Source organism: Eulemur rufifrons, chromosome 1 (assembly GCF_041146395.1).
Source record: "Eulemur rufifrons isolate Redbay chromosome 1, OSU_ERuf_1, whole genome shotgun sequence".
NCBI lineage: Eukaryota > Metazoa > Chordata > Mammalia > Primates > Lemuridae > Eulemur > Eulemur rufifrons.
The window spans coordinates 7,532,975-7,551,968 of NC_090983.1; the positions used below are offsets into that span (position 1 = coordinate 7,532,975).

General features: G+C 51.7%; 1 protein-coding gene across 3 annotated transcripts; it reads right to left on the reverse strand.

The window, feature by feature from the left end:
- Positions 1-13,961: 13,961 nt before the first annotated feature.
- On the reverse strand, positions 13,962-18,785 carry PTMA (prothymosin alpha). Of its 3 annotated transcripts, none has more exons than XM_069466161.1 (5): positions 18,549-18,785; positions 15,857-15,928; positions 15,498-15,591; positions 15,023-15,096; positions 13,962-14,717 (listed from the first exon to the last, which is right to left on the reverse strand). In XM_069466161.1, the coding sequence occupies exons 1-5, from the start codon at positions 18,591-18,593 to the stop codon at positions 14,670-14,672; spliced, it is 333 nt and encodes a 110-aa protein (XP_069322262.1). In that variant the 5' UTR covers positions 18,594-18,785; the 3' UTR covers positions 13,962-14,669. The 3 variants fall into 3 exon arrangements, with proteins under 3 accessions (XP_069322262.1, XP_069322272.1, XP_069322266.1); XM_069466171.1 differs by having other exon boundaries at positions 13,993-14,717; positions 15,498-15,594; XM_069466165.1 differs by lacking the exon at positions 18,549-18,785 and adding an exon at positions 16,603-17,070 and having other exon boundaries at positions 13,993-14,717; positions 15,498-15,594.
- Between the last annotated feature and the right edge of the window lie 209 nt (positions 18,786-18,994).

Sequence of the window (18,994 nt, forward strand, 5' to 3'; positions counted from 1 at the left end):
ACATGAACCTGGCTGCATAATGGGAAGAAAGACATTTATCAGATCATAGGATCACAACTATATTTTATTCCAGGGCTTAACTGGTAGATCTTGTTCTTGAGTGCCTCAGTTGCTGCTTTCCAAGAAAGTACAACCTACTTGAACAAGACCCATGATCTTAACATTTGTCCTTTAGATACAATTTTTAATAGTTCTCTTCCACAGCATACATGCACCCTTTGTTGTTATTGTTTACTTTTTCCAGTTCTTTACAGTGTTCATTTGTTCAAGAAGTTTCCAGAAAGGGTAGAAGTTCTAGGTTGGTAGAGTAGGAACTCTTGTATTCCTCTGTGAGAGCCTAGAAGTTACAAAATGAAGACAAGATCTCCATGAACCTAACTGGAGAATGATGGGAATGCATCTGGGTTTCGGGGAAGCTGGGAGGCCTTTCAGACCACAGTCAGAGGAAGCCAGCAAGGGAGAGAAGTGGTCACATCTGCTGTGCTTTCAGGTCTGACATAAGAGAGAAAACCAAAAAGCATTCTTTTTTTAGGAACTTAACCTCTAAGTTAACAGTAGCCTTCACCATCCTTTATAGAATACCAACAATTAGAAGTTTTTCGGTTACCAAAGTAGTAACGTCTGAGGCCAAAGAGAGGAGAGTATACCAGAGAGATGGCTTTCTTTGGTGTGGCCTCTCCTCCCAGATTCCTGTTCTTCTTCTTTCTCCATTACCTGAGTCTGTTTTCATTGTGGGTGGGGAGAAGAAGCAGTACATTTTTAGTGTACTAGCACCACCTTTCAATGACAATTCTACTCCTCATATTAGATCTGTTGTCTTCAAAATCTATTTTTTAAATACCAAAGATTGGATTTAAAAAACAAGGTAAAAATGAATTGAAAGCTTTTGCTTTCTTGAAATGCCATCTCTTTTTATCAGAGTGGATCCATCCCTTTCCCTTTCCTGAACCATATCTGCTCCCCAGAATTCCACTGCGGAACTCTCTCAGGGGACTGGACACATTCTAGTGGAGAAAGGACTTCTAAGACAGTGCTTCTCTACTCACCTGGCCAGAACTGTCAGACATGCTTCTTTCTAGCTGCTCTAAGAACAGAAAGTGTATGCTTCAGGGACAGTCCTAATCAGAGGCTCCAAGCTGTGCGGGTGGGATTTAAACTGGTGGGGGGATAGCTAAATGCTGAATGATGGAAGGAGAAGGAGGGAAGTGTTACATGCTGGAGTGAACACAAGCAAAAGGACAGGACACGGCAGCTGCAGGGACTAGGACCCTTGTCAGGTCATAGTCAGCTCTTATAGGGTGGGTGCAGGCCCAGATGCCTAAAGACCTGGGTTTTACTGGAAGGAAAAGCATATAGACCATGCTTGGCACAATGTATAGCTACTGGTTTCCAAATCAGTAATGATTCTGATGTAGTGTGGGGCCCAGACATCTGCATGTTAAAATGTTCTGGGTGATTCTGGTACACAGCAAATCTGTGGACCATGCTTTGAGAAATACTGGCGGAGGCATTTAGTAAACATTAGAGACATACATATGTATATGGGATAGCCCCAGGACAGACCAAGGTCTCAGAGCAGCTTGCTTAAGGAACAGAGTCCCAGCTGTGACCTGCGCAAGCTGAAGGGAAAGGTCCAGTTGCTCAGGGCAATCAAGAGGAGACTCAGAGCCTGTGTAGGGGAGCAGGGGAGAAGAATCCAGGCAGCACAGCTGCGGAGAAGGAGTACAGATTTCTGTTTAAAGAATTTTGGTTAAGCTTTGCTGTGTGCTATGCAATAAACCTCACTGTCTCCCCATTATATTACTTGTCGGTGTTTTGAGTTTTGGACCTTGTGATGGGGAATATGGTGAAGTCTGGCCCTACTTGGGCATGAAAGTCTTCCACACCGAGGCCACACTTACAGGCCCATTACATGCACCAGTGCTAGTCATAGGCCTACCTTTACTGAGTTTATCTCTAGTAAGGGGATACAACAAATTATCATAAATGCCATAAGAGAAGCACCAGGTAGGAATTTAAAGGAAGAAGAGATTACACTCAAGACAATCAGAAAAGCCTTCTCTGTTCTCTACATCCTTCACTCTCAGCCACAAAACATGTTCAAGTCACCCTAAAAAATACATTTTTAAAAATAAGGCTTTCCTTCAATCCTTCATGCCTTCAGAATCTTACCTTTGTCTTCGGATCCAAATTTCTTGGAATTGTCTTCATTCACGCTTCTCCCTGCCTTGCATCCACTCCTCAACCACTGTTGTCAGGCCTGGCCCCAAGCCTCTGCTGGCCACTCCCAGTCCCTGCTTTCTCTGCTGATGTCTCCTGGATTATCTCTTTTCCTTGGCTTTGGGAGCCCCTCTCATGGGTGTTCTGCTGCTTGTTCCTTTGTAGGCTCTTCATCTTCCGGCTGCCTTGTCTCTGAGGTTTTTTAGGTTTTTTTTAGTTATATTGTATTGAGAACATGCTATGTGCCAATTCTTTAAGCATTATACATTCACTCTACAAGTATTTACTGAGCACTTTGTATGTCCCAGAAACTGTTCTAAGCAGTGGAGATACTTGCTAGACAAGATGAATGAGGTTCCTGCCCTCCCATTAGATTTTAATGGGAAGAGAGAGAAAGCAAATAATTTCAGATAGTGATCAATGCTCTGAAGAAAACAAGACAGTGCAATTGCAGCATCAGTCTGGAGTGAGGGGTAGAAACTGAAAGAACTCAACCCTCAGCTTTTGACCACCAAAATAAGACTATTGAGTCCCCAGCAAACCAACAGTCTGGAAAGCCAGGCTTTACTCAGAAAGAAAAGATTTTTAAATCCATTAAACTGTCATCAGCATAGCAAGAACCAAGCCACTCTTGACTGTCTATTTACTACAGAGAACTTAGGCTACTGTGTGAGGGAAGTGCCTGCCTTGGGAGAGGAGGTGAAAGCCTGCCCCTCTTAGCCTGGTGCAGGTGGAAAGGAGAAGTGAGGAAAATGTCAGGCAAGGAAGTCAGGTACTGGTCCCTTGCTTTCGTTCACCCTCCAGTCTTGGGTGGACGTATCTGCCCAGGTGTGAGGGCTGCAGCTTACTTCCTGGAGGGTGGGGGGCGAGCTGTTTCTGTTCTCTCCGCCCTGCTGCCCCACAGTCTAGTAGGCCCAGGCCTACTGACTTCGCTTTGTAAACATCTCCCTGATCATGTCCTCTCCAGCCCCGCCGCCCCTCTGACCATCTCAGACCCATGACACTGGGCACCTGTCCTGATCTGTCTCCGACATCACAGCCACAAAGAGCACCCCAAGATGTGGATCTGTAGTTACAATATTGTCTAATGCCTGTGAAGCAATACTTTAAGCCTGTATTGTCAAGTGTATTTTTAGAACTTCTTGCTAGTGACCTGGCAATTGTTTCACCGCTTTCAAAATGCACTGTTAAAATGGCCCTCAGAGTGAAGACATAATTGGGCTCAGCAATTCTTTTTTGGTGATTTTATTTGATCTGTAACCAAGCAGATTCAACTGTAGCTTTGAATAAACTGAGGGGTGGTGTGGGAGGAAAAGCAGGGATTTGGCAAATACATTTGGTTCCCAAACTGTGCTCCAGGGCACCCTAGGGCACTGGGGGATGCAGGATTTTTTTAATTTTCAAAGAAAATCCAGCGATACTGAACATCTGTCCTATACTACTCAAACTATTAGCTCCAGATAGTTAAGTTTCAATGTTAAGCCATGCTACATTCTCTTTGATGAAATATCTTAGGAAACAGCTTTCAGAGGATTGGGAAGCAAGTACTCAAAGAAAATCAACATGAACAGGAAATGAGGGTAGGTGATGTCCAATCTCATGTTAAGATTTGAAAAGCTGTGCAGTGCCCAACAGGCATGCACACCCCATGAGTAAGTCATTCATTGTGATTAAAAATGAAATAAAAATATTCTCAATTTATGTGACCTTTCCCCACATTAAGGTGATAGCTACTAAGTTTTAGGACAGAACTACTTCATAACTTCTCTAAAGAGAAGTTAGGTATTTATTTTGGCCTAGGTACACTGTGAAAAAATTACTGAGACACTAAGATTGCTGTGAACAGGAAAGTTTGGGGACCTCTGGTAAGCTCTCAGTTTTAAAATAGGTCTTGCAGAGGGTTGGAAATACATATATGTCACCATCACTGGCAGCAGTAGCAACAAGAGGGTATTGACCACCCACTTCTGAATTCTGAAGCAGCTGTTGGTTCGGTGGAATGCTTTTGAATTCTTGCACTTATTAAAGAAAATGTATTCAAAGAAAAGGGCATCTACTCAAATTTCTTAGAATGGCTTTTAAAGTGACTTGATTTATTTAAGTCATTCCACAAATAGCTCTTCTCAGTGATCAGAAGATAAGCAGAATTACTGTCACTTGAATTTTTACACATATTGTAATTGTTACTTTCATTTTGAGCTAAATTAAGGGCATTTGAGATATACAATATGCTATCTGAATATTTTATGGTCTACAGGGCACCTCCATATAGTCAAGTTGTAGATGATTGGTCTACCTATTCACAGAATTTGAATTTACATTATATTGTTTTCTGTTATCACAGAGGTTAATAGTGGTAATTTTTTTTCTTTTATGGTACATTGTTGGCCATGTATATTGTTTACTTGAGGTCCAGTCCTTGGTCAGGATTAGAATCCAAATCTTCTCTTCTGGCAGATGTACACCACTTTATTTATTTATTTATTTAGGAGACAAGGCCTTGGTCTTTCATCCAGGCTGGAATGCAGTGGCAGGATCATAGATCACTTTAGCCTCTAACTCCTGGGCTTAAGCAATCCTTCCACCACAGCCTCCTGAGTAGCTGGGACTACAGGTGTGAGCCACCACACCCGGCTAATTTTTTTTTTTCTTTTTTTTTGTAGAGACAGGGTCTCACTGTGTTTACCCAGGCTTCTACCAACTTTTAATTGACTTATATTCAGCAAAAATGTACAGTTCATTTGGGAAAATTGGGCTAAGGATTATAACCAGTTTTTCTTAGAGGATTCTAAGAAAGCAAAAGTAGACTTACTTAAAAGTAGACATTTTATGAAATTGAAATGGTTTTACAACCATAGTGATCCTCAAACATTTCCAGGCTACAAATGACATTATAGTACTGATTATAGAACCTCAGTTGTGGATTTAGTGGTATTTTCAGAGGAGATGCCCATTTTCTGAGGAAAACTTTGCCTCTGCCCACACACCTCCTTGGCCTCCTCCCTAAGGAGGCAAGTAGCCACTGGGAGCGCCACATTTAAAACATGTCATTGTGCAACAAGGTTAAATTACTCTTTGTGATTTTTGGTAGGCCCCTAGGCAGTCCTCCCTCAGTCCCCCCACAGACCCCTTCCAATCCCCTCAGTCCCACCCTGCAGTCCCCCTGCAGTCCCTTGGTCCCCTTTCTGTCCCCCACTGCTGTGGTCTGAATATTTATGTCCCTCCCAAAATTCTTATGTTGAAATCTAATCCTCCCCCAAAAAAAGAAATCTAATCCCCAAGGTGATAATGTTAGGAGGTGGGGCCTTTGGGAGGTGATTAGGTCATGGGGGCAGAGACCTCACAAATGGGATTAGTGCCCTAATAAAAGGGACCCTAGAGAGTACTCGGCCCTTCCACCATGTGAGGACACTGCAAGAAGGCGTTGTCTATGAACCAGGAAGCAGCCCTCACCAGACACCCAGTCTGCCTGCACCTTTAATCTGCGATTTCCCAGCCTCTAGAATTGTGAGAAAGAAATGTTTATAAGCCACTTAGTGTAAGCTATTTTATTACAGCAGCCCTAACTAAGACAACCCTTGGTCCCACCCTGAAGCGCCCTCTCAGCTCTCTGGTGGTTCAGAGTCCTCTGCTGTATGAGCCTCCTGCCCCCTAAGCAGCTGGAACTAAACCTGTCCCTGTCACCCTGTGCCTTTGCAGGGAGCCCTGATGTTTGCTCACATTCTACATGTAGAAGGGTTGCCAAAATCCCTATAATCTGCTAATTATGATGAACAGCAGAGGGCCTGGACTGGCCTTGTGTTTATCCTCACCTGGCAAGGAGCAGGGAGCCCAAGGCTGTGTAGGGGAAGTTTCTGGCCTAAGTCCTCCCTCAAGTGGGGTCAGAGACTGGGCCTGTCCTGCTCCCAAGTATAGGTGTCTTCAGGACAGGCATGAGGGGTGGGAGTAAGGGCTGTGGGCGATGCGCCATCCCCTGGTGCCACCTATTCCCTTAGAAGTCCTGGGCCATGATGTCATTCTGGTCCCTTCTATGCACCGCTTTGACCCAGTGAGCTTTGGTCCGAGTAACCTTGAGAGCCCTGGAAAGGAGGACAGTGGATGAGCCTGGAGGCCAGCTCACTATGTGACAAGGACTCAAGCAGCCACAACCCTCAGACAGCAGCATACTTCCCCTGCTTGGAAGGGACCCAGAGAGCGGGGATGAGAAAGTTGTTCCTCTCAGGTCAGGTGGCTCAGCACCCAAGACATGGGCATCCTACACTGGCATCCACTAAGGGGCCCACCGGGTCCTTGGGGCATCATGTGTCACCAGCTGCCAGCCCATGAGGTCACTTATGTCTAAATTGCCTCTCTCTCCTGCCCCAAGCCCTGAAGGGCTTGTCCCCTCCCTATGTGGTCAACAGGTCCCTGGGGTTTTCTCACTGTCCTCTCTACTCTGGCTCACTGTCGTCATGTCTCTGAAGTTTTCTCCGTGATACATAGAAACAGGACATTAACCCTTTCCTGCTCTTGAGAGCCTGGTCATCTCACTGTGGGTGAGAGGAGTCTACTTTGAGACTCAAGCTGAGTGGTGTCTTCTTGGCCCAGGCTGTGTTCTTCTCTCAGGGAGTGAGACTCAGTCTCCCCGCCTAGTCCTAGTGGTGGAAGGCCCGAGAGGGGAAGTGAAAGTAGAGTTACTCAAGAGGCAACATCAAGGGGCATACTGACATGTGTCCACTACCATGGGGCAGAATCATATGCCAGATTCACCTGCCCAAGATCGTGTCTAGGGTACCCTGATTAGATTTTGGATTTTCCTGAAATTCCTCAAATACCCATTAGCTGGATGTGGAAGACATCAATTGTTTTCTCCAGCCCTCCCTCCTATTCATAACATCGACTTTCCTAAGGGAAAATCTACCCTCATTCTCACTCTCTGTCCAAGTGGCTCTGGTGGGGCTGACTTGGGCACAGGATCACATGACTAGATCTGACCAATGAGAGCCATGCCAAGACTTAGGCTGGAACCCTGGGGAAAAAGACTGGTTCCCTTTTTGAGATGGTGGGTCCCAAGGGGCCCTGTGAGCTGGACCTACAGAGCACAGCCCAATTCCAACTGAACCAAGGGCTGGGGGATGAGGGGCTGACTGGCTTAGACAGGGCTCACAGTGCCTGTCACACTGCTTTCTCAAGAGTTTCATTAGAAAACCAACAACTGGCTGGGCACGGTGGCACATGCCTGTAATCCTAGCACTCTGGGAGGCAGAGGCAGGAGAGTTGCTTGAGCTCAGGAGTTGGGGACTAGCCTGAGCAAAAGTGAGACCCCGTCTCTACCAGAAAGGAAAGAAAAGAAACCCAGCTGGGCGTTTTGGTGCACACCTGTAGTCCCAGCTACCCAGTAGGCTGAGGCAGAAGGATCGCTTAGAGCCCAAGAGTTGGAGGTTGCAGTGAGCTACGATGGTGCCACTGCACTCTACCCAGGGCTACAGAGTAAGACTCTGTCTCAACAAAAACAAACAAGGCAACTGAACACCCCACGTCACCACCCCCAACCCCTTCATAAAAAATGTTTAAAAAAAGAAAAACAACTGTCCTGTTAACGTATTACCTTTTTAGCCTTCCCACCCCCATTACCAAGCTAGGTGAAGAAGCTGTGAGCAGTAGTCACCATGTTAAACAGTAGCTGTGAAACTGCCAGAGAACAAAAGCAATGCCAAGGAAAACAGAACTGACAGAGGGAGGGAGACAGGTTCCTGACAACATCGTTTAAGCACCTGGATCCTGCTGTACCTGAAGCCATGACATCTCAGAACGTCCTAGTCACAACAAATTCCCTTTTTTAATAAAACAATTTGAGTTGGGTTTCTATGTCTTGCAATTGGAAGAGACCTAATGGATATGCATATTGCTGCCTTGCCCTTTTTTTCTTTGCTTGCTTGCTTTATTGTTTATTTATTGTTAATTTGTTTCCCTGATGAAGTCCATATGCTCATTGTGGAAAATTTAGAAAACACAGAACCTTAAAGAAGAAAAGGTATAATTCCACTACCCAGAAGTGACATTTGGTAGATTTACCTTTTTCTGTTTGTTTGTTTTTTTTTAATCACTAGATTGTATTGTAGACACAATTCTGTACCATGTTAAAGGAAGATTTTCCCCTACATTATTCAAAACTACCTGTGGTTCTGGAAGGAAGGGCACGTGCCTCACATTAACAGTTAATGTTGTTACTTCTGGAGAGGGTTACTGGACTGGGCAAGGGCTTGAGGGGATCTCCCTTTATTCCTCGTGTAGTACTTCTGTCTATGTGAATGTCACACAATGAGCCTAGAATGCTTTTATAAATTTTGAAACAATTTTAAAAGTTCTTTGTAAACATTTTTATATCCACTGAGCACTTACACTGTAAATTACTTTCTGCTTCCTGGCTGTCGAGCATTCGGCTTGCCTCGAATTGTTTACTTTCATCAATAACGCGGTTATGGTCACCTTCAGGCCTAGTGTCTTCCTCAGCAGCTCCGATTTTCTCCCTATGATGGTTTCTTTTTTTTTTTTTTTTTTTTTTTTGAGACAGAGTCTCACTCTGTTGCCCAGACTAGAGTAAGTGCCGTGGCGTCAGCCTAGCTCACAGCAACCTCAAACTCCTGAGCTCAAGCGATCCTCCTGTCTCAGCCTCCCGAGTAGCTGGGACTACAGGCATGCACCACCATGCCCGGCTAATTTTTTCTATATATATTTTTAGCTGTCCATATAATTTCTTTCTATTTTTAGTAGAGATGGGGTCTCACTCTTGCTCAGGCTGGCCTCGAACTCCTGAGCTCAAACGATCCGCCCACCTCGGCCTCCCAGAGTGCTAGGATGACAGGCGTGAGCCACCGCGCCCGGCCTATGATGGTTTCTAATCAAAAGTTTGTGTGCATATTTTTTGGATCTTCATACATAGGGTCAAAATGCTCTCCAGAAAGATTTGTAGCAGTTTCCACCCTTTGCTGTCCCGTCACCTAGTAATGCCAGTTACCTCCTTGGTCAAGGCACACCTCCCTCCTGCGTGGTGTTGACGAGGCGCACAGTGAGCACAGGGCCCCAGACCGCCTGCAGCCGTGGAGGATGAGGCCCGTGCAGAGTTCCCAGAGCCAGACTTGGAACCAGTTCTCAAAGGAATTCTTTCCCACCATCTGCTTCACTCAGCAAATATTCCTTTAGGCCTGGTGAGGGTCCTCGTTGTGCAAGATCAGCTTTTACTAGACACAAATGTCCTTCAACATGTTAACAGGATCTCTGTAAAAAAAATCCAGGTCAAACAAATTTAGAGTGAGCTGCATGTTAAACCTTCTTCTTGAAGACTCAGTACCCGTTGGTATATTAAAGGTCCAGTGAATCCTGCAGAAAGAAAACCCGTATAGCATCTCTTAACCCAGCATTTCGGCAGACAGGATTGATCTCACCTCTTCCTTTTGAGGTACACCTTGGAGCAGAGAGACAGTTAAGAGGCTCCCACTGCCTAAAGGTGGGGTCTCACTCCTGATCCAAGAGCCTCCCACAGCCATCAATTTAGTTCAATGAGTGTGTGTGACTGTGAGGCATGATGGGAACACAGAGAGGTCAGAGGACCAAAGATCACTGTGGGCTGGAGAAGAGGGGGGCTCCAGGCAGAGGATGCAAGGTGGGCAGTTCACATGACCCCAGCTGTCCTCCATGTGACTGGTAATGATTCAAGCAGGACCCTGCGATCCTGTTGAGAGATGGACCATGAGCATCACGGCCCCTTCTGAAGCTGACTCACCTCTCTGCGTTCCTCCCAATCTGGAAACCACACCAGAGAAGGGGTCCCCCACACCTCTGTGCACCTCCTCCTCCAGCTGTCTTTGTTCATGGAGGCCTGGTCGGCCTTGGAGCCTGAAGCCTGGAGTCCTGCATTCTCCCTGTTTACTGGTTGGCACTCTTTCAGTCATAGACAACAGAAAACCCAACCTGAACCAGCCTAAACTAGGAGGAAATTTACTGGCATCTATAATTGAAAGGTCCAGAGATTAATCTGGCTTTAGGCATGGCTTGACTCAGTAGCTAAAGCAATGTCATCAGAACTTGAAGGTCCTCTGCCTCTTGGCTCAGCTCTGCTCCTCTCTGAGTGGCCTGAGGACTAAGCCTCTCGGCCTCTTAAGTTTAAATCCTTGAAGAACAAAAATGTTTCTTTCCTTTTCAAAAACTCAATCAAAAAATCCCAGGGTTCACTCTGACTGGATGACTTGGGTCATGTCTCAACTCTGAACCAATCAGTGTGGCCAGGAGGCCTCAGGGTATTGATTGGTCAGGACCAAGTCACATATTCTGCTCCTAGGGCTTGGCTGAGTGGGAGAGGGGAAGTTCTCCAGGAGGAAAACTGGACACTGCTTTTAGAGGATTACAGCAAAGAGGACGGTGAAGGGATGGCTGCTGGTGGCAAAAACAGATGTCACCTGATATCCTCTGGAATCCTCACCAGCAGCTCCTTGCAGTAAGGGATCTGCTTCCTGCCCAGAGCCTCACAGGCCCCCACATGGGTACGTGTGAAATGAGGTTGTCTCAAGTGACCACCTGGCACCTCTTGTTGCAACGGGTGGCAGCCTTGATGGAGAGCCGTGGGGACACACACCCTCCATGCTGGGTCCCTGGGCTACGCTCATGGAATCCACACCTGCCACTGGCTGCTGGTCCTTTTCTGCAAATAATGCACGTATCGTTCACAGCATATAGGGCCAATGTGCCAAGCAGCCTTAAAATGTTTCAGCCTTGTTTTCCAATCTGAGCTTCTATCACCTTTCTGAGCTCAGGCCAGACCTTCAAGCATAGACTGAGGTCTCCAGAGAGAAGAGCCTCAGAGCCCAGCTCTGTCTCCTTCTCTGGCTGGTCCTGAGCTTGCCTACAAGGGCTGGGTGTAGAGAGGACAGCAGCCACACTGTGAAACTGACCCACACTTGCATCAGAGAAATGGGCCACTGGACCAGCAGGTTTGGGGTAAGGGTGGGGCCAAACCTGTGAGGCCCAAGCAGACTGAGGTGTGCCCCAAATAAAGCTGGGCCCAGGGTTTCCATCCCATGAAGCGGCTCTTACCAGAAGGGGACCACTGAGTGGCCAGCGGCCAGGGCTGGACACAGGCATCCTGCCCACAGAGGAGGCCTGGCAGAGGCAGGCTGGGCAGTGGGGCCCTGGAGAGACTGGGATGTAGGAAGACTTAGAAAGGGCCGGAGGCTGAGGATCCTGACCCCTGGGTCAGTAATGACAGTGGAGGAGAGGCAGTGGAGGATGCTGGCACCCAGGCCTGGGGCAGTGTGGCAGGCAGCCTAGACAGAGCCAGGGAGTGCAGCTGGGAGACCTGGACTCCCAGCTCCCCATTCTAGTCACTAAAGGCCCCACCAGGGCTGCTTTCAGGGCAGCAGTCACATTGAGGATGTGTGAAGTTCCACAACAGGGCCTCATGCTAATGAACATCCATCCCCCACATGCTAAACTCGGGCAGAGATGACCCAGGGCTGCATCTGCCCTGGGAGGGCACTGTACACACCAAGCATTTGAGCAGAGCTGGGCAAGACGGCATATGGCCACAGGAAAGGCCAAGACTCTGGAGGAGTGGACCTCAGCCCCCAGCTCCAGCTCTGGGGAGGCCTGGGGTCTCCCCTCCAGGAAAAGGACCAGGTCCCTGGGATGGGGCATCAGCTGCCCAGAGGAAAAGGCTGGGAAATGATCACTGACTCTCACAGCTAACTGGGGTCCAGTAACAGGGAGAAAAGTCTTGTTGTGGGGGCAGAGTGGTAGAGGGTAGCTGAGGCTGCCTCCCCCGGAACCAGGACCTACTGAAGGGTCTTTCCTGGACTGAACAGAATCCAGAAGAGCCCCCTGCTGTTCCTGTGTCCACCAGAGGGCGCCAGTCCCTTGCAAATCTTCCAACCTGGGCTCCATGGGAGGCCCTGTCCTTGCTCTTGGAGGGGACTTTGGGAGTGAGATCAAGGTGACCCCAGATCCTGAAGACATGTCAACAGAGAGTAATCACTGGGCCCCAGCTCAGGCTGCACCCTATTGTTCCCATTTTGCAGAGGAGAGATTGAGGCCCACAAGGTTCAGTCTGTCTCATGTTAACACGACTTGCAGAATCCGTGTCTGGACCCGGGCTGCTTCTCACCTTTTGGCGGGCTTGCGTGGAGGCTCTGAGCACCTGAGGGAGCTGGGTTAGACCTGATCCCATCTTCGTGGGCTGCCTGCTACATGCTTTAGAGATTCACTCTCCTGGGTTCACCTGCTTTAGAGATTCACCCTCCTGGGTTCTGGGCTCAGGAACATCTGCAGGACAGAGGAACTGGCCAGTTTTGGCTCAAGGGCCTCTCTTTCTTGCCTGAATAAGCCAAGATGCAGCCACCCAGCCTGTGCAGGGGGCGTGGGGTGGGCTCATGGGGTCAGAGGGTCCCTCCTACCAAAGGCTCAGTCTGTCTCAGATCCTAGTGGCAGCTGCCTGAGGGCAGCTCCATGCCCAGCCTGAACGGCCCAGTGAGGATGGCTAAGCTCCTGCCACAGGGAAGGGCGAGCCCTCTCAGAACCCTGGAGTTTGCTGTGAACCACAAAGGTGGGGGACAGGTGGTATGGGATGGGCCAGGCATGGTGGATGTCTGTAGTAGATGGTGTTGCAGGGGTGGGGCAAGGAGACCTTGTCTCTCCCCGTCTTAAATGTGCCTATTTCTCCCTCTTTTCCCCTCCCCTTAACCACATGTGCACTCCCAACAGCCTCAGCCCCTTCCTGATAGGGAAGCCTGCCTGGGCACTGCTCCCTCGCCCCACTTCCCTTCCCATCCTGCCTCACCCAACCTCTTGTCTCTCCCTGCCTCCTCGCCCAACCCTGGGCCTCTCCTCCAGGGGAGGCTGCAGTCTTGCAGAAACTGCTGAGAAGCTGAGGACCAGGGTTTAGCTTCAAAATCAGAAGCCTGCTGCAGGCACCTCTTGAGAATGGACACAGTCCCAATTTAAGGGCTCACACCTGAGGCTTGCAGGGGCTTCTGCCCCAGCTCACCTGAGGACCCTGGAGATTCTTGGTGGGGTCTCATCACCTCCCTCTGAGGGCTTGAGCCTTAGTGGCATTTCTCCACTTGGCTCTCCCAACCCACTGCTCACAGCCCATGTCTTTAAGTGCCCAGTATCATCTCCAACTGTGCCAAGGGGCATGGTGGGCCTGCCCAACTAACCAAGGGACTTTACTGGCAGTTTCTCCTGGAGGCCAGAGGTTGGAAACAGGGCCAGGTTGCATCAGTGCCCTGGAAAATAAAAGCTCCAGCGTCCTAAGGGGCGGGCTGATGCCACATGCCACCACCAGGGGGGGCCACTCCGTGGTGAGCTAAATGAGCAACGACCACACAGGTGAGGCCACCGCTAGGGGCAGCCTCTCAAGAGACTTGGCAAAGTTCAGTCTGTGCCGCCATCACCCTGGGCTCCTAAGAGTGGCAGACCCCAATTGTGGCCTGTTTCTCCATTGTCTGAGGCTATGGATACACGTGGCATCCAGTGATGGGGTCAACAAGACTCCTTGGTACCATCAGTGGTCAGTTGGTGTGCAGGGACCCAGGAAGCAACCCTCCAGCCAATTACAGCCCAGTTCCTGACACCAGACCCTGCTGCCAGGTCACTTAAACTACCCAGCCCCTCCAAAACCGGTGTCTTCACCCCACTGTCCCCAGGACAGCTAGGCCTGAGCTTTAAGATGCTCTGAAAGTCTGAAAGAAACTGAAACAGAAAAATCAGGCTTGAGACAGCTTTGTTAGAACAACTCAGCAAAATAAAATTCCGGTTTATTGTTGGACAACATTGTTTCACACATACATCAAACAGGCCAAAAAAAAATAAACAGCAACTTCATAGACAAAAAAAAGGAAAAAAAAGAAACCTTTTATCTTTGGCCTTTTTAACCATCTCATACAAACCAACTACTTATAGTACAGCTAAGTACATACACAAAAAAAGTTACTGGAATGCTCGGAATAAGATTGTTTTTTTGTTGTTGTTTTTGCTTTTTTTACAAGGTTTTTTTTCTCCTTTGAGATTATAATGAACATGGTCACACCACAAGTAAAGTCAGAAGTAGGACAGAGAACGCTCCAAAGGCTGGTTTGGTCATCCGAGATCATTAAAAATGGCTGACCCCTAACAATATGTACAAAAATATAAAATGTAAATAAAAAATACAAACAAATTTCCTTTTTAAAGTACTTTTAAGAAAAAAAGCAGGGCCTTGGAAGTTTTGGTTCTTTTTTTCCTCCCCTGTTGCAAATTCTTGTGGTTTTGGTTGGGTGGTGGAGAGCGCGTGTCATCAGCGGGTGGCACTGCCCACGGTGGGCGGGCGGGCCTCTCTACTCGAAGGTGACCACGTTTAGATTCTGAGACGGGAAGTGGAGGGTGAATAGGTCACGGCGGCCTTTTTGTTTTTTTAAGTTTAACTTTTCCTTTTTTGCTGTCTAGTCATCCTCATCGGTCTTCTGCTTCTTGGTATCAACATCATCGTCCTGGGCAGAAAAAGACTGTCAAGGCCCCTCTGACCCCATCAGTCCCCCCTAGCCACCTCCCTCAGCTCCTGCTGGCAGAGCAAGGACCAGGGACTGGCAGGCCCAAAGCCTGCTGAGACCCCAGGCCTGTGCCCATGTTCCTTTCCATTCCTGCTTTAAGATAAGGAACCCACTCAAAACACACAATGTCCCCAACTACAAAGTTGGAATCATTCCCTCCAGCCTTAGTGACTCAGGTACAACTCCTGTTAGAGGTAGGGGGACCTCAGATGACAACACCCACCCTTCTCAAGCCAGACCCCTACCTCATCATCTTCAGCTGCCCGTTTGCCTGTGGCAGCCTCAGCTTCCTCATCTTCATCTCCATCCTCTTCCTCACCTGAAGAGAACCAAGGACCAGGTAAACACCACACTGCCCTCCTACCATGGTTCCTTGGGGAATCTCCCAGTAACAGATATGTCAGGGTGGAATGTCCCTGGACTTGCCGCTGCTGCCCCACAAACTGGACAGGTCGGGGACCCACACCCACTCATGTACTTGTCACGGTGTCGGGGCCCAAGCGGCTGCCTGGGCAGAGGCCAGGCCAGCACATCAGTAGTCAGGGGCTTTCAAAGCTGCACAAAGGGCCCAGGAGGAGAGCAAGTGTGTAGACGGAGTGTGAGTGGCACAGCTCCATGTCACCAGCCCGAAACAAGGAAGGCCCTGACTCCACAGGTGCAAGGCCACTGTCCCCAAGGAACCCGCAATCCCTTCCCCTCCTGCCAGACAAGGCTACTCACCATCACCTTCTTCCTCTTCCTCCTCTTCCTCCCCACCTTCTTCCTCTTCTTCATCTACCTCATTGTCAGCCTCCTGCTCCCCATTTTCCTCGTTCTCCTCGACAGAACACACACCCGGCAGTTAACCAGCTGGCCCAGAGCTAGAGGACACAGCTGCGCTCCGACCCCCTCACCCCTCCCTTCAGAGGCTGCCTGATGCTTCTAGAGCACCTTCCAACCAGGGTCCAGGGGCAACCCTGACACGGGAACTGCCCAGGGCCTTGGCCTCCCTTCCCGCCCTGGGCTAAACCCAAAATCAGACCAGGAAAAACTTCTTGGGACGGGAGCTGCCAGGGCTCGCCAGCAAGGTGGCCACTCACAGCGTTCCCATTAGCAGGGGCGTCTCGTCCATTCTCTGCCTCCTCCACAACTTCCTTCTTCTCCTTTAAGTCCTTCAAAAGGGAAGAGGGAACCAGTAAGTCTTCCGAGCAGCCCGGGGCAGGCAAAGGGGCTGAGAGCTAGAGACGCGGGGCCGATGTGCGCATCCAGAGCCAAGAGGCACGTGCTCCCGCGGCTGCAGGAGTGGGAGGAGGGCTGCAGAGATATCGGAGTTTGCGGTCAGATCCCTACGATTTCCCCACGCTCAAACGCAGACCAGAACGGGCCCACACGGGGCTCCCGCTAACCCCTCATCCTTCTTAGGAAAGGAGCCATGTGACACCACAGCCCCAAACCCGTCAGGCTGGGCAAACGGGCCGAGCCGCAGAACACTCGCCCCGTCACAGACTGTTTCCACCCAGAGGGAGCTCCGCCCCCACAAACCCTTTTTGGAAGGCAGCAGGTATGCTCCATAAATAAGGGAATGGAGGGAGGGGCCTGGCACGGCGGGAGAACTCTTCCTGGTGGCCTAGCCTGGGACGGGAATGGGAGGCCACCTTGCCAGCCGGAGTCCTTTACAGCCTGGCTCTAAGTCCAGGCCCTGGCAAGCGCAGGTCTCCGAAGAAACCCAACCCGCGCGGATCCCCCATATCCTGCTGTCCCAGGAGGACGCAAACCGTTGCCTGGAAATGGGCGCAGCCTCAGGCAACGTGCCCTAGGCCGAGGGCCTGCCGCTGCCTGGACCTACCGACTGCCCCCCTCGACCTCTCGCCATCCGCACAGCGGCTCAGTGTCCCTCAGACTTCGCCTCGGGGCGGACCCCAAAGGCAGGGCAACTCCCAATACCCCAAAGCCCCATAACTTTTTCCCCCTGGAGAGCCCGAGTCATCTGACAACACAAACCGGCGTCCAGCGGCCCAAGCTCAGGGAGCCACTCGGCCAGTGCCCAATGAGTGGCCCTGGGCCACCTGTTGCAGTATTCCCTCGGGCCAATCCGGCCCAGGGGCCCTGGACCCGCCCGCTCTCGCCCCCTGGCGGCCAAGGCCCCGGGGAACGGGTGGGGGTGGGGAGGTCGCGGCGCGCAGGCGCGCAGCCCCCGCCCGGCGGGCTTTGCGCGCGGGCCTCGGCACGCACCGCGAGCGAGGAGCACGTGGCCTGGGGACGCCAAGTGTACCCCTAGCCCTGGAGACTCGGGGCCCTAGGGCAGCGCTCGCCATGCTAAGCGCGCCGGGTTGCGCGCGGGTCTCTGGCCTCTCGACGCCCCCTGCCGTCGCCCTAGCAGGAGAGGCGCGCGGGCCTGCATGTCTGCATTTGGCGGGCAAAGTCCCACGGGAGCCTGCCGCAAGTCCGCGGGGCTCTTTCAGTTCCTCGGCCCGAGGCCGTCGGGGACGCGCTTCTCGGAGCAAACCACCCCCCAGAAAAAGAAACGCCGAGGCTCCGCGCTAGAAGGGAGAACCCGGCCACACTGGTTCCCAGGATGGACCCGGAGGGGGCCGCCGAGAGCCTCTGCGGAGATCCCAGTCGAGCTCCGGTCCGCCAGGGGAGTCGCCCCTGAGAGAGCCGGAGGTGACGCCAGGGACACAAGGGTTAAGGAGACGCCAAGGTGACTCGCGACGATACCCACAGGGACACGAGGGGTGAGGAACAAGGCCAAAGGATAAGAGGAAAAAAAAAAGCCAGTCCGTCTGTGAGCGCCGCGCTCCCGCCGAGGACGGAGACGCTAGCCAGGGAGGGCAGCGGGACCGACGCAGCGCAGAGAGGAGAGGACAGCGCCGGCCACGCAGACCCTCCAAAGCCAGGGCGGGGAACTCGCCACAGGGCCCCGGGCACACCCCCAGTTCGGCCCCGACTCTGGCCAGCCGCGGCCGCAGTGTTGGCCAGCGTCGCCCCCGGAGCCGCGGCGCTCACGGTACTCCCAGGCAGCCGCGGGGGGCGCCCATCGTCCCCCGGCGTGCCGCTGCTTCACTTTCTCTTTCCTCCCCCTCCGGCGCGTGGGCTCGCCTCCTCTCCAGCCAAGCCCGGCACCGCCGGTGAATTATTGAAGCTGGGCGGCCGCTCCCTGCGCACTCCCCGCGGAGGGCACCCAGGGCGGAGAAGCCCGTCACACCTCCACGGGGACAATCGACGTCGCGGCCAGTACGCCTGCCGCCCTATCCGCCTTATCAGAGCTTAGCACAGATAAACCCACCTCGGGCGGGCTGCAGGGCGCGAAACCCGCCGCCCGGCGCCGAACAAAGGGAAAAGCGGTCCGCGGGGGCCGGTCGCCACTTCCCGCAGCCGGCCCGCGCCCGCACACGCGCCCCCATCACTTCCGACTCCCAACGCGCTCGAGTTTCAAAGTTATCTCTGTGCGCCCGGTGGGCCGAAAACCCCCCAACCCGGCCCCTCTCTTCCCGCTGCCGCTCAAACGAGTCACAAACAAGTTTCCAGAGCTACGGACCAATTACCGCGCCTACCCTCAGCCACCGAGGGCGCCGGGCCCACTCCCCTACGGGCTTCACGGCTGCTGCGGAGCTTCCCGCCCCCTCCTCCGCACACAAAGAGTGGGTTGCCTGGGGGGACCGCGCTGGGGGCGTGCGGGCTCCCCGAGAGAGAGAGCACCAGAAGCCTTAGGGCAGCCCGGCTGCCGCGCGCCACACACCGCACGGGCGGAGGCGCGCGGACCCCGAGGGGGCGGGCGGCGTCCAGCCTCACCTTGGTGGTGATCTCGGAGCTGGTGTCCACGGCTGCGTCTGACATCGTGGGGCACGCCGGTGATCCGATGCAGGGGACGGAAAAGAAAGCGCGAGTTCGGGGACTCTGGCGATAAAGCTGCCGGAGTCCGCGGCGGCGGAGGAGACGCGCGGCGGAGGTGGTTGCGGCGAGCAGGAAGCCGGACCCGGGAACAATGCAAAGATGGCTTTTCACAGCAGCCAGTGGGGGACTCACGCGGCGCCAGAACCTTTAATATAGATTAGTGGGCGGTGCTCGGCCGCCCTTGCCCGAACGCTATTGGGTGAATGCAGGGAGCGGGCGCTCGCTGATTGGCTCGATTCCGAACAATGGACAAGCGTGCTTAAAGCGGCAGTGCTTCAGTCTGTCCCGCGCTGCGCAGTCGCCCGCCGCACTGTCATTCAAGGCCTGAGTTTGCCGGGTCTCAA

What these genes read in the sequence shown, in the direction of transcription:
- PTMA (XM_069466171.1), bottom strand. Translation starts at nt 18,593, where the DNA reads ATGTCAGACGCAGCCGTGGACACCAGCTCCGAGATCACCACCAAG. An exon ending in GCTCCGAGATCACCACCAAG is followed by an intron (nt 15,929 to 18,548) that starts GTGAGGCTGGAC and finishes TCCCTTTTGAAG; the next exon opens with GACTTAAAGGAGAAGAAGGA. An exon ending in GGGCAGCTGAAGATGATGAG is followed by an intron (nt 14,718 to 15,022) that starts GTAGGGGTCTGG and finishes TTTTCTGCCCAG; the next exon opens with GACGATGATGTTGATACCAA.